The sequence below is a fragment of the Scylla paramamosain genome, chromosome 3, assembly GCF_035594125.1.
Source record: "Scylla paramamosain isolate STU-SP2022 chromosome 3, ASM3559412v1, whole genome shotgun sequence".
Taxonomy (NCBI): Eukaryota; Metazoa; Arthropoda; class Malacostraca; order Decapoda; family Portunidae; genus Scylla; species Scylla paramamosain.
In genome coordinates, this window is record NC_087153.1 from 10102501 (window position 1) to 10117693 (window position 15193).

At 39.8% G+C, this 15193-nt stretch overlaps 1 protein-coding gene across 4 annotated transcripts in view; it reads left to right on the forward strand.

Moving 5' to 3' along the window:
• The window catches only part of LOC135090095 (rho guanine nucleotide exchange factor 18-like), a 175981-nt gene that overhangs the window by 138542 nt on the left and 22246 nt on the right, over nucleotides 1-15193 (forward strand). For all 4 annotated transcript variants that reach the window (XM_063986435.1, XM_063986452.1, XM_063986425.1 and 1 more), the window contains exons 8-13: nucleotides 2262-2328; nucleotides 4793-4904; nucleotides 5452-5525; nucleotides 6452-6484; nucleotides 8498-8691; nucleotides 11299-11430. In XM_063986435.1, the coding sequence (XP_063842505.1) occupies nucleotides 2262-2328; nucleotides 4793-4904; nucleotides 5452-5525; nucleotides 6452-6484; nucleotides 8498-8691; nucleotides 11299-11430 (612 nt within the window). The remainder of the gene's footprint in view (nucleotides 1-2261; nucleotides 2329-4792; nucleotides 4905-5451; nucleotides 5526-6451; nucleotides 6485-8497; nucleotides 8692-11298; nucleotides 11431-15193) is intronic.

Consider the following 15193-nt stretch of genomic DNA (forward strand, 5'->3'; position numbering starts at 1 on the left):
GGTGTTGAGTGAAGTCTGGCTTAGAAATAGTAGTGTCACGTCCTGAGGGATTTAGTATCAAAGCAGATTTGATATATATTCATGGATGCCTGTGACCTGTAACATTCACCTATTACCCACAAAGACTACCACAGCACCACATCTATATCTGCCAGCATCATTCTCATTACCCCTTGCACACATTTTTATTTACCTTTTTTATCGTGCATCTAGAAGTCTGACCAAGAACACAGAAAATGAGAGAAAAACCAAACTCGATATGATTATAGAAGATTAAGAAAAAAAAAAGTTGGCCAGTTTAGTCTCATAACTGTCTTGATGCTAACAACTTAAAATACTGATAATCTACATAGAAATCTGGCCAAGAACACAAGAAGATAGAGGAAAAGCCCACTTGATAAAGCCTACTCAATATGGCACTCCCAGAAACATGATTATAGAAGATTCTGAAAAAATTTGGCTGGTTTAGTTTCAGAGGTGTCTTGATATTCTTTACATAGGTATGATATCCTGTAGGTGTCATTGGAGACATCATACAGACTGGCACCTCAAGCCCTCAGCCACTTAGCCTCCTGCCCTGCCTTCCTACGTGCTTCTCTTAACCTCTCAGCATCCTCTTTGGCATTCAGTTTCTACTAACTACAGTGGCATTTATCCTTGTCTAACACATGTGTCACTCTGCACTGTGGGGTTTTGTAACTGTCCCCCTCAGACAACCTGCCTGTCTTCTTTTATTTCTGTTCATGTCATCTCTCCTCCATCCTACATAAACTTGTTGCCTCCTCTCCTGTGTGGTGGCATCATCCTCTGCAGCTGCTGCTTGTCTCCCCACCCAGACACCTCTCCTGGTCATAATATTTGATAAGACTGAGCATGAACACATTAGGCATGTAGTACAGGTGCATTATAACATTGGCTCACCACCACACATGCTTGACTTGCTCCACACATCCCACATGACAGCTCCTGCACTTGCATGACTGCCCTGTTCCTGCATGTTCTTAGTGGCATGATGGACACATTAAAGGCATGCATGGCACACTTTGCTATTTATTGTCACTGAATATATCAGCCAACATTACTGCTAACTTATTAATGCAATAATAATAAAAGTATTGAATTTATTAATGATGTTCTGTATGCAATGCACTAACCAGTACACATTTTTTGTTGACTCACCTCCCAATTATAGCTTCATTCTTGTCACTTACCTTACCTCACCCCTCTCAGCCTTCACCAGCCATTAATCCCACCTGTAAGTGAGAGAACTTAGGCTACATGCCACTCAGTGCTCAGAGGTTGCTAGGCGGTGGGCTGCGCGCCCCTTCCCTCTTCCTCTTGTGGATGAGTAACTGACAATCTTCTGTGCCTGACTCAGCGGAGTAGTGCTGAGCGAGACCGACACGGACTTGAGCCTGGAGTACCAGCCGCCCCTCCCTGCATCCCCTGCCTCAGACAGGGCTCGGAGGTGGGGACGCAGCATTTCTGTCACCGCCAGCACTCGATCAGCCTCCCCTCCCTCTGATTCATCCCCCCTCCACCAGTCCTCCCGCCACCACCTTACCGCTACACATAATATACTGCCCATGAAGTTGTAAGTTTATTATACATATATTTTTTTTTCTATAAAGATATGAAATGAGTCTCCAAATCATCCTCTTTGGTGACTTCCCAAGAACACTTGAGAGGATTTTTCATTTCCTCATGAAGACTTCAGTGGCAGCAGGAATTCCTCTGGATTGTTTCATCAGCTTTGGCTGTGCTGCCATGGCCTTAACCATATCAACAATTCCTTTGCTCATAGTGATGCATGTGTATGTGTGTGTGTGTGTGTGTGTGTGTGTGTGTGTGTGTGTGTGTGTGTGTGTGTGTGTGTGTGTGTGTGTGTGCGTGTTGAGAGAGAGAGAGAGAGAGAGAGAGAGAGAGAGAAAGAACATTGTGCCCATTTAATGGCCATATATAGTTCATGCTCACATTGTTTGACACACCTTGTGTGTGTGTGTGTGTGTGTGTGTGTGTGTGTGTGTGTGTGTGTGTGCACATGTGTGTGTCTGTTTGTGTGATGGGAATTAGTATTACAGATAACAGTTGAGTGGATGAGACAAATGAATGAAAATAAATGGAAAGAAAAAACTGAGTCTATATTTGGCACATTACAGGCATTCTTGCTCAGTGTGAGCATGATTTGCATTTAAACTTTACTGATGTTGTGTTGTTTGCTATTAATGGCTTTGTGATATTGATTCCATATTTTTTCACAGATCGAACTACCAATACGAGGACACCAAGAGAAGAAAAAGAGGCTCTCTGTTCTTCAGGAAAAAGAAGGTAAGAAGAAATTAAAAACAAGAGTAAGAGACAAGGAAGGGAGCAGAAGGAGAAAAATGGGTTATAAGTGATATTGAGAGGATAAAATTACATGAAAGGGAATCTGTGAGAGAAGGCAATGAGAAAAATATTTTTATATTATTAAATTTACATGTCTTGCAAGTTACTTATATTTGATTTTTTTTATGTGTGCATGCATGCAAATTATTCTGAGTGTCACGAATCCATGTATCAGTGTGTGTGTAGGATGATGCAGTTCGGTCATCACAATTAAACATAACAAGACAGATACTTCTCCTGACTGGATTAAGATCCCAAGCTCCAGAGGTAATTCTTTGTTGTGGAAGTGAGAGGTAAATGTGAAGAGGCAACTGATGGGCAATAATTGCTTAGAAGGAAAAGTTTCAATAGTCTTAGGCAAGAGATGATTGTGGGCCAAGAAACAGAAAAAGTAAAGAGTTAATTTGGTAGTATAACATTTACCCAGAAATATTCACTGCTGTCATCTGTGGAGAGCACCACACCTTGCTTATCATGTTGACTCCAACCATGACCTCACCTCTCCAACACTACGAGGGTATGTGTGTGTGTGTGTGTGTGTGTGTGTGTGTGTGTGTGTGTGTGTGTGTGTGTGTGCGTGTGTGCGTGTGTGAATGTGTGTGTGTGTGTGTGTGTGTGTGTGTGTGTGTGTGTGTGTGTGTGTGTGATGCATTCTATGAGAAACTGTATATTTGATACTTCATCAGTTTCACATCATGTAATGTTTAATGTAGTGAATATTAAGTTAGATAAAAGTGCATATATAATATAAAGAATGTGCATGTTACGGGTGATAGTCATTGTCATGAACACTACACACCCATCATCAGTGACTAGAGAATACAGCACATTGCTGCTAATACCAACCTACCCAGCTTTATCGCAGTGAAAAGAGAGACTGACTTCATCTCACTCACTTCAGGAACGTGGCAAATTTTTGTTTTTTCATTCCATGTTCGCCTAAAGTACACGCTGCGGAGGGACTCAGTACCAAAGATGCAGGTAAACACACAGCCCCCAGGTTCACCCCCATTCCCGACCCCAGCAGTTTGCCTCTCTGTGGTTGTGTGCAGATGTGGTCTCATGGACATCTCCCCCACTTGCTCCCTCCCCATAAATGACTGTTCACCCCCTGAACAAATCCAAGAGCTGCTTTGCTTCCCCCTCAGCGTCCAAGCTTTACAGTGTCCACCCAGCTCCCTGCCACCGCACAAACCACCTGTCTCATCTCACTTCCTTTAAGTGCCACATAGGGTAGACAAGATACACCAGTGGCAATTTTTGGGCCTTCATTTTTGCCACATTTTACATCCATGACATATTGATAGAAGAGGGAAACAATCAAAAATATATTTCATTCACAGATTAAGTAGACAGTCTATTTGGTCTGTTGCACAACCAGACACCTCTATTGACAAATCCCTCTCTTGCTGCCAGTGTTCCACAGTCAACCACACATCATTACATGCAACAAAATATATGATATTTCAGTGATCTTTCTGAACATGTTGGATGTGGCAAACCCTACAGCCTCACCCTGCATCCCACACTCATGACCTGATGCAGATCATCACCTAACCAGTGTGTTGGGTGAGGGTGTGAGAGTGGTGAGGAACATGATGAGGGGAAAGGTTCAATTTAAGGGGTTTCACTGATCTGTTACTATTAATTATTATATTATCATTATTATAATTATCACCATCACAGTTATTGTCATTATTGTTACCACTATTATTATTATTATCATTGGCAAAATGGGGCAATGGTTAGCAAGTCTCAAAAGCAAAAGATCCTGGGTCAAAATTTTGTGAAGGAAGAATTCATTTGGACTGGTTTCCTTTCACACATAACTCCTGTTTGTAAAGTAAAGAACAGGTACTGCTTGAGTCAAGGAGCTGTGACCTCACAGTCTGGTTGCCACATAAGGCAAGCAGTCCTGCCTATCTGTGTGCATTTGTGATCATATGTCTGTCTGTGTTTATTGTGTATGCATGTGTGTGTGTGTGTGTGTGTGTGTGTGTGTGTGTGTGTGTGTGTGTGTGTGTGTGTGTGTGTGTGTGTGTGTGTGTGTGTGTGTGTGTGTGTGTGTGTGTGTGTGTGTGTGTGTGTGTGTGTTTATCCGTCATATTTGTCAGTCAGTGTTCTGTATCCATACTCACAGGCATATGCTTACCTTCCTTCCCTGTCATTACAGTATTTTACAATTTTTACATTTTCCAGTTTTCTGCATTTTCACTGAAAAACATGTGCTATCCAGAATCTATGTTCCCATTTACCTTGGTTCTGCAGATACTACTTGTTATCTTCTAGTGTTAGCTCTTCTGTTGCCCTTTCTACTGCTTATCATATTTAAAATTCTGAAGGTTCTGTTATCTTTTCCTATCCCAATATATGTGCAGAAATTTACACATGATATTTTCATCAGGACAAACTCAAGAAGAGCTCACACCATTTTGTGGCTGTGTGCTACAGCAACTCAGCAACGTGTGACGTGTGCAGCAAACCCATGACAAACAAGCCTGCCCTTCGATGTGAGAGTGAGTATTGGTGGCGCTGAAGAGTTTATTTCATGCAGACTCAAATTGTGTGTAAACTACAGGGGCATCAGTTATCTCTGCCTCACTTCCTGACAGTGCACAAGAAGTAGCTACTCTCCTGATACACCTTATGAATTTGATTATCACAGCACTATTGTTTTAAGCTTTATACTAACTTTATTTCTCTCCCTAATTCTTTATATGTATTTTTCTTACTTTGACTTTTTGTTTTTATATTACTTTTATTTTTCTTCACTTTTGCAAATGACATAAACCAGGTTATGATATTATAAATGAGCCCTTCTACCACTATCAAAGCAGTAAATACAATAAACTGCCTGTTTTTACATTCAATATGCAATGAAAGTATATTTTCACAAATAAAAAATATTATCTGAAGAAAAAAACTGAATACTTTTTTATTCTAATCAGTTGAAGAAATTTAACATAATTTTGCTCTTTCAAAACTAAATAAGTATTTACAATAATTCTTGTATCTTAGTTACACCTCATTGTGTTTGCTAAGTGGCATCATTACCTTCCCCAGCTTGTCAGGTGTGTGTGCACGAGAATTCTTGTAAGGATCAAATCTCTGACTGCTCCAAACTGAAGAACCCCAAGGTGAGAGCCCTGTTTCCATTGTTACTTCATATGGATTTATTCATATTTATTATTATCTTCATCAAGTTTTCATAATCATTTACCTGCCCTAACATAAAACTTCAAGGTATATTTTGCTTTTTGTGCAAAATGCTCAGTGAATGTTGCTGTTTTGCTGCCAGACCTGCATGAAGTGTGATGGTCAAGGTTGCTTCTGCCATGGTATGATGTGGCCAGTGGCATCATTCATGAAGTGAAGTGCAATCGGTACTTCAGATGTGAACCAAGAACTTCCATCTTTACCTCATCTAATGATTACAGCATCTTGCCAGTTATGTCCCACTGGATTACTAAGATCCTCTAAATTTTAGCTGCACTAAATGACAAATAATAATACAATGTCTTCATTGTATCTTTGTACTCCCCAGGTGCTCAGAAAATTTTTAAGAAAATTATGCTGACACAAATGAAGATCTCTGTCTTTTCTATGTGATTCAGATTATGATTTTTTTTCCTTTTTAATTTACTGGATTAGTTGACACAATGCATTGATTCAAGCTGCATCAGCATTTTGATACTTAACTTTCTTTATGATTGTGAATCTGAGCTCTGAATGGAATCCACAAACTTGATTCTCAGGAATAAATGTTGTTCATAAGATGCCTTTATATACTACATATATACACATATGTACCCTATTATGACAAACTTTAAATGGCTAGGAGTTTTAACCAGTTGCTAATTGTACAAATATCTGTACAAGGATGTGACTATATTACACATGGATTAGAAGTGCAACAGTCATCCCAGATCATCAGTTTATATATTTACTTATTCATAAGTAATACTATATCAAATATGTCAATTTTCTGCCTCTTGAAGGTTCTTTGATGTTAAATGTTGACACAGACTTTGGCCAAGTGTTGACTCTCTTCTGTCTGTTCTAGCATATCCAGTTGGCAGCAGGACTCACAACACTGGTGAGCCCCCACTCTTGTGTCCCTCTGCCCCTGTTGTCCATCCACCTCCCATTGTTATCCACCTGTCTTGCCAACCAGTTGTACAGTCTATCTCTCTGTTGAGCTGCAGAGTCCTTTATCTCCATCTATCATCAGGTTGTCTCTATCCCTGTTACTCCATAAAAACAGTTATTGTTAATGTTGCAAACTATTTTGTCTAGATTTTTTTTTTTCAGGGATGCCTAAACTGAAAACAGTTGGATAGATCTTGACTAGTCTTCATGAAAATTACAGATATTTCTTAGAATTATTCATTATTAACACTTTCAAAGAGGGAGGTAGTCAAAACATAGTACATACCTTGCTTACATGCACACCCTCACTCTTATCCCCACAAGGATTGCCTAGAAATAAATTTACATCTTAGGAATCTAGTGGCTTAAATATATATTTGAATGAAAGTGAAATCTAAGTAAATCTAATAATTGATTTCATTAAAGAAAATTCTGGGTATTTTCAAACCAATTCGGAAAATAATACTGGACCCTCATACATATATATATGTATGTACATACATATAAAAATAAGTAAAGTTCATTATAATTTTTCCACTTCACCTCAGTCAGATTTGACAAGTCTACCTGTTGTTTGAGCTTCCTCTCCATACCATCTGTTCACTCATGTTTCATTTCATTTCATACTCTCAGCTCTCTTTGTTCAGTTTCTGAATCATGTTGTCAGTACTTCCTTTCCTTGACCATACCTTCCCCACTTTGTCCCAGTCCCTCCCATGTACATTATTCCTTCATGTTTACCACTTGCACTTCATTTTGTGAGGACTCTATCTCTAAAAATATTTTCACATACATATGAAGTCTTGTCTAATTTTATTCCTCTTCAGTAGTGTGTACTTTCATGTATGCATCTTTATTGCTCTACATGTATCTACTTCATGTTTTGAGATTTTGACAAGTAGTTTCATCTTTTGTACCAGAGAAATATCAATAGAGATCCTTTCTTTCATCCTGGATTCCTACTAAGACTGATAATATTTAGGATCTTCAAGAAGCAGCTCTTCATTCTCCTCGGCAGTTTTCCATGTGGCTGCATGACTTGTTATTAATGAAGGTGTAGGTTTATGGATTTTCTTCATAGCAGTCTATTTCTCTCACAGTAAGAATGCATTTTTCCAGGTTTCTCATGCTACATAATTCTGTTCCTATCAGACTTTTCCGCATGTCCAGATGTAGAAAATTTATTTTAAATGTAGCAACACAGTGTTGTGACAGCAATAGTTACTGTTTGCCTTACAGATAAGTGAATAGTGGTACATTACTTATAGTCTTATTATTAAGCTGCTCTGTAACCTTGCAGTACTTGACAGAGTAGCTTGCAGGTAAAGAAACTTGCATTTCCTCAAGTATCTCTTAGTGGTTTCTTGATCTCAGCACACACTAGTAATGCTAGCATTCCATTAAAATTATTTCAATATGTTTCTTTTCAGATTTTGACCGATTGTTTGTGTGAAGGAATCTTGTAACAGAAATACATATGTTGAAACATTATTTAATTTTGTCCAGGAAGGTCTTGCAGTGGTCAAAAGACATTTCTAGGCCACAATTTTGAAGTGTTGGGTACAAAGCCACAATTATCACTATGTGCCAGTTTTCTCAACAACCACAATTATACTGAGGTGCAGCTGATGAGAACATTTCATGTGCAGGATTTTGTTCAAAAAGGAAGGTGGAGTTGTTTGATATACCAATTCTTTTCCATTTAGCTATGTAGAGAAACATTTGATATGGATGGAGTGAACTGCATCTTAGAAGTTTGTGTTTTGACTTGCTACCTTGGCTTTGGTGGCAGTGGTCAGTCATGGACTCCACTGAAGCTGTACTTAAAATGAAGAGCAGCAGACTGGCATGCAACAACTGATATTTATATTGAATTTCATAATGCATTTATGTTTTTTTTGTTTGTTTCCATGTATATATAATAACAATTCAGCTTATTCATCTGTGTCTACCTTGCTAGGTGATCCAGAAACCTGGGACTGCTGCAACACTTGGCACCACCACAAAAAGCTCCAGCCTGGGCTCCTATGCAGGCTCAGGAGGCAGTGCCCCTCCAGGCACTGCTGCTAAAACACAAGCACCTGCCGTTGCCAGATCTCGCTCCTCGGCCGCCCATTCATCTCCCACACGTCCCACCAGTGTTGCATCACCAAGGTAAGTCATGTGGAAGCAGAAAAAAGAATTATAAATGCAGTAATGGTTCATAACTAAAGAAAAAAAGGATGAAAAGAAAGAAAAACAGGAAAAAGGGGGGAAAGGTACACTGTTTATGTGATGCTCTTCTGCATTCCATTGGATATATATTTCTAGGTATTCAACTGCTGGTAAACGAATCTTTTATAACTTTAACTAAGGACATTAAACTCATATTTCAGTGTATCAGTGCCCGACAACTCGGGTTTAGTTTGATGAAAACTGTTTCTACAGAAGTATTTTGTGTGTGGTCATCAGCACTGAGCAGAAGCTGCCTTGGCCTGGCTCTATATTATTGCTACATCCTCTGGATCCCACCAGTCAAAGACATCATGGATTTTCATCTATTTCCTAATCAGACTAAGGTTGCCTATAGAGCATTCCTGACCACAGTGTTAGCTAAGGTTTTGTCTCAGTGTTTCATTTCAGTATCATCCTTCTCACTGCTTCCTCTGTAACCATATTGAGCCCAAGGTTAGAACTGCCACAACAAAGAAAATATTGCGAAGCTTCCACTCTCTTGCGCTTAATTTTATTTTTACCCTTGTTTGTTTTCTCTTATCATTTAATTGTTGCTTTGAATTATTTTTATTTTCTCCATCAGTCCTTGGTTGATTGACCATATGCTGTGTTTACCACTCCACTGCAGTTTGGATTTTATTATGATAAGTATTTTTAGACATGTTATTTTGCATCTTGAGAGAACACCCAACGACTGGTCTTGGTCTGTTGCGCCCCGTGCCTGGAGAACTTGGTAGGCTTGCTAACAGCCGGATTGCCAGCTGCTTTGATCCCAGCATCTGAGCTGAGTGAAAGAAGACCTGTTTACCTATTTTAAGTCTCTGTTAGTGTGCTCTCAGGTTGACTTCGAAGAACCGAGACCTGAGCCTTTGTCCACATCACTAAGATCACTATCAGGTCTTAAATAGGTGAACTTGTCTTGCATTCCCATTTGATTTACTCACATGATCGTCCTGTTAGATTTTCCTTGAACGATGTTTTTATTTTTTAATATTGAAGTTTGGCTGCTTCTTTGTTATTTTGTTCCACAGTAATAACAGCACTGATGCTGCTTGTGGTAGAGGTTGGGAAATTGTGGCACACTGGTACCTGCAAGGCATGAACATGATTGTATCTTGCCATTGCTCAAAATGGTAATGATTTGGTGTACAAAAATTCACATCCATATATATATTCACTTTTTCCATTTAAGCTTCATTGCTGCCACAGTCCTGGAGTGCCACAACTCTCCCTCCTCATTTAGTTTTGATAAAAGTGCGCAGTTACAACTGACTCTGTGTATGTGTTGCCAACTGAAGCACGTGGACCAGTGTGCAAGCTAGCATGGTGGGGAGCTGCTGCAGCCCTGGGCCTCCCTGGCCCACCCCAACAACTGGAATGATTTTAATCACTGCGTGTCCGACCCTGCATAAACTACCCACAGGAGGACGACCGCTCCCCGGCAACTTAACTCTTAGTGTAGTTGGCACAGAGCACACACCTCGCCACCCCACTCCCACATTATTACTACTTTGTTAGTAATTCACTATTTATATTGTGTTTAATACCTTTCTGAGGAGGCAAGCTTCTTTTCTTCACTCATTTGAAAGAAATTATACTTTAAACGCACTAATTTAATTATCAACAAAGGCTTTTGGGCTGTACTACTTGAAATGCATGCGTATATTTGCCTGGTATGGTGAACAAAACTGCACCAGCTGGGGAGCACAGGTGATCCACATGCAGCCTGGATCCTGTGATCCCACCAGGGCCGCACCCCGCCACATGCCCCAGCAACAGGCTCCTGCTTAACACAGCCCCAGCGTCACTCGTCAGCTCCATTGGTCATTACTTCACCTCTCTCCTGCCACTGGGAGCTCCGTTTATTTTTCTTATTTTCTAATGATGCAGTGTTATTCTTCTTTGGTTTTAATGCTTTATATAAACTGCAATTTTTTTTCATTGCTGAAGCCCATTTTGTTTCTCATCTCTGTCTTCCTCTCATTTCCTCTTCCATGCCTCAACCAATTCTTACTTCTTTTGTACCTTTCTTTCATCATTTCCTTTTCATTTGCCACTTTACACTTTCATTTTTATTGTCCTCTTCCTTATCATCATCATCCTCATCTTTTTTTATGAATTGTTCCCAAATACTACTGATCATTTATTTGTGGTGTGATAATTTCGCATAAAACAAAAATTGTCTGCAAATCTTATTTTGCATTATAGAATCACTGCTTTATGCATCAGTCATCTTTCCTGTTAAACAGTTTTGCTTTCCATCCTTATGCTTGTCATACTAGATGACATGACATTCCCTAGACATCCCTAAACAACACGAGTCAAGTATCAGCTTTTACACTCTGGAGGTACTGTAACGTCTTGGCAAGCTTCTTAGTAGTCAGTGGTCACGGAGGGACTCGGCTGTGTTGTTCCTCCACTGGTGACACGCCTTGCGAAGTGGGCTGATCTAGTCTGGGTGTCACGGTGTGGTGAGGTGGGTAGCGAGACTCCCCTGGTGGCGTCCTGGCTCGCTTGGCCCGCTAACCCCCAGGCCCGCCCCAACAGTGGCTGCGTGTCCTGGCCTCCGCGGCCCGCTAACCCCCCGGCCCGCCCCAACAGTGGCTGTGTGTCCAGCCCCGTCCGTAGACTGTCCGGCTTCTCCCAGTGGAAGCGAGTGGCTACCAAGTTGGGAGTCAAGTAAGTCAGCGGCGCTGCACCTCTCCCATCAGTCAATCAGCCCGCCCGCACGCTCGTACCTGTCCTAGCCCCTTAGGTCCTGCTCAGTGGTTCCTGCCTGCCACCCTCCCGTGTAGAGCTAGTAAGCTACAGCCACGGCAGTTGCGGCATTGATTGTTGATTTGCACGACCCTCGGCCAGCAGCCATGTGGGTCGGATGCATTTCTTGTGTCCTGCCGCACCTTCACCTCCCGCCCTCCTGCCCGCCCCTAACAACTTTTAACATCCTCTTAAACTCGAAGTCGTTTCAAGTTCATTATCATCAGTTTCATCTTTAAGGGCAAGATGTTTTATTCTAAAAGGAAGTTTATTTTTGAACACCACATTAAAATTTTTATTTCTCAACGGCATGTCCAGCTATCATGAAGGGCATTATGTCAACACCAGTTCAGCATACTTTATGGTGACATGGCCAGAGAATGGTCCCAGCAAGTGGCAGTGGTCACAACAGCAGCAGCAGTGATGTGAAGGTTGAGGTGATGACAAGGCCCTGATATGCCCAGGATGCACCACACCAGGAAACTTACTGCTTGACCGATGAACTTGAAACACACTGCCTGAAAGCACTCCCCCGAAGGATGTTTCCTTTTTTATGAAGGCATGTAGCTTTATGGATGTGATGCCTCTCCAGAGTCTCCTACCTAACAGAGACACTTTCTGAAAGATGAGCTAGACAGTGTCTCCTGAAGGTGGCTCTGTGGTGGGCAGAATGAAGCATGGCCCGAGCGGTTCCCTATCCCATTACTGTCACTGTTAGTAAACCAATTCTGTTTTGTGCTGTGGTTACTTGATATGAACTGTTGTACTTTGGTGTCATAGAGCCATCCATTATGGTTTTATTAGAATCTATTACAATTTTTTTTCTCTAAATTATTGTAGTTGCCATTTAGCCGGTTCTTCATATATGATTTAGTATGCATTTGTTATGTATCTGATCCTTATGTTAATTTTTTTTTATTATGGCCAAGAGCTGAAGTTATTATCGGAGTGAGTTCTAAGGTTTTCTCTAGCGCCCGCCGTTTGTTTATCCTGAATGAACCAAGAATGAGCATGACTAAGGTAAGGGTGTGTATGGCCAGTGTTCTCCATCTCTCACACGATGCCTTTCTCCTTTCTCTTATTTACTTCCAACATTTAATTATTTTTGTATTCTTAAATTTGTGATTTCATATTTCATTGGAGTCACTCTTGGCCCACCTCCTTCCCTCAAATCTTGCCAAAGCCTTCTAGGCCATGAGGAGTAAGGTCAAGATGTGGCCTGATGTTAATACTGATTACACTTTTTATTTCATATCATAATTTATTATTTTTGTTATATTTTATGAGTATATAATACGAAAGTTTAGAGTTATGGCTCTCTCTTTGGACTTCATAACTCGAAAGAGTAGTCTGTTCTCCAGATTAACATAAGTTGTTATTCCATCCATTATGTTAAAAATTCAAAACATTTTGTGTCAGTAACCAGATGCTCTGCCTCTTATGATGTATGGGCACCCTTCTCTCACTTGTTCTCAATGGGAAGCAGTTGAAGGGCTTTTTTTTTTTTCTTTTTTTTTTTCTTTTATATGTTGAGGAATCAGAGTTGAAACAAACAAATTTATCTGCTACCAACACTTTTGATTCATGACAACATTGCTGTAAGTATAATGTACTGTCTCATGTGAGGTATTTTTACAAGAAATGAGATCACCATGCTAAATCATCATCACCCCAAACTGGAAAATATTTTTTTGCTTTTTGTCACTTATATCCCTTACACGTGAATGACACCAAAGAAAAAATATATAATAGTACTGAATTATCCCAAAAGATGTCAAAATGAAGTCATTTTCCATCCTTCATCTTTCTAATCCTCTGCCTCCATTTTAACTGCCATATATGTAAGGAATCCAGAAATAGATTATAAATCCCCATGTTTCAGAGATGTAGAAGGATTACTTGCACTTATCACACATATATCATGCCCCTGGATGAAAGGGCAGAGCTACAGGTCACTGTCTTTTGAAACTATCAGTAGTGGAGCTCCACAAGATGATTCTTCTGTCTGTCATCATTTTCTTATCTATTAAATCAAACTCACTATCCACTGCCCATTCATTCTTGTGCTAATCTTATTAACTATGTTTTTAACAATTATTTAACTGTCATTATTTCACTTGAATGATTACATGCCTCATAAAAAGCCGGTATAAAGCAAACAACTTTAATCCAAAATCAATTAAATAGGAAGGATCTGATATTCATTTATTCTTTAAAAAGTGCAATTCCTTATCCTACCAAAAAAGTTTAAACTTCCAGCCAACTCCGTTTTCTACTCTGAACCTTCTAACTTTGTTCTTTCCTTCTGTAAACTTAATATCTAAATTTGTGTAAATCAGTATTTATAAAATTTGATCTTTTGCATAGTTTCAATCACATCATCTTCCTCTCCCTGATACTGGCTTTGTGCAAAGCCATTATCTGCTCATATTTAATAAAATACATGTGCTTCTCATGTAAGGGATACACCACTCACAAGAGACACTGGAGATAATTATCTGTTAATTAGGTAAGGAATCAGCTGAAAGATCTTTATCTTCTCAGTACATCCAATGCTAAGCACCTCTGAAAATTCCTGAGACATTGGCTTATACCGAGTTAAAATTTTCTAGATGTTTAAGTTATGTACTACATGCTGTGGACAAGTTTACTACTATGCTGCCAATAATTCTTTATTCAGAGTTCTTGATAGGAGGTGTTCAGTTCTTCGTTAGTTTCTGCATAGTGAGTGATCTCAACTGAAGCAGTTATAGAATAAATGAAAGCTGCAAAAGGTAATGGGGGGCTGGAAGACAAGCAGCATGCTTCCAGACACTGTAATTGTCCCATTTCTTTTCTCAGTGCTCTTGTGCATTCTTTAACATGCAGTAATGCACTGGAACAAAGTTCAATGCAGAAAATGAAGGAAAACATAATTTTTCAGCTGAGTGTTTTACCATGAGGGTGAGTGGCCTTGCAGCTGCCTTGGTATAGTAGAAGTGCACCTTGCTTAAGGTGTAGAGTAATGAACCAGGGTTCACATTTCTTGCCAGTACTAGATAGCAAGTCGCAACTGTAGTCTTTTGTGATATTAACAAATTCAACTGTTAACTTCTTTAGTACTGAAATTGTTCAGTCTCAGTGTGCTTTGTGGCTGACAGATGTCCACATCCACATCCACCTTGAGACTTTGGTTTGTATTGTGTGCATGTACAGTACACACTATGTCCGTCATATGATATCAAGTTAGCTTTACCACATGGGGACTTTTATTTTATTTTTTCTACAATAAGTGATAATCTCTCTTCTGCCGTACACAGTGATCCTTCATTCCTTCTCATCCACGCAATATTTCTTTGCAACGTGGTGTCAGAAATCTTTTTTTTCCAAAACAAGTTGTAGCATTTACCTTCCTTTCTCTCATTCAGCATTGCCATCTTTCTCCAAGAGAACACATGAATGTGCCTTTTTTCCAATGTGCCTTTTTTTTCCATTTCCACACCACTCCTGCTTCTTCCTCTTGCCTTTCGTTTGCTTCAAATAATTAGTAATGATGCCACCTGTCCACATCTGGCCTCACCTGCGTGTTTGTCTCACCCCTCTGGTATATTTTATTCTTTCTGTGATACTATTGTACATATATGAACGTTATGGCAGCAATATATATATATATATATATATATATATATATATATATATATATATA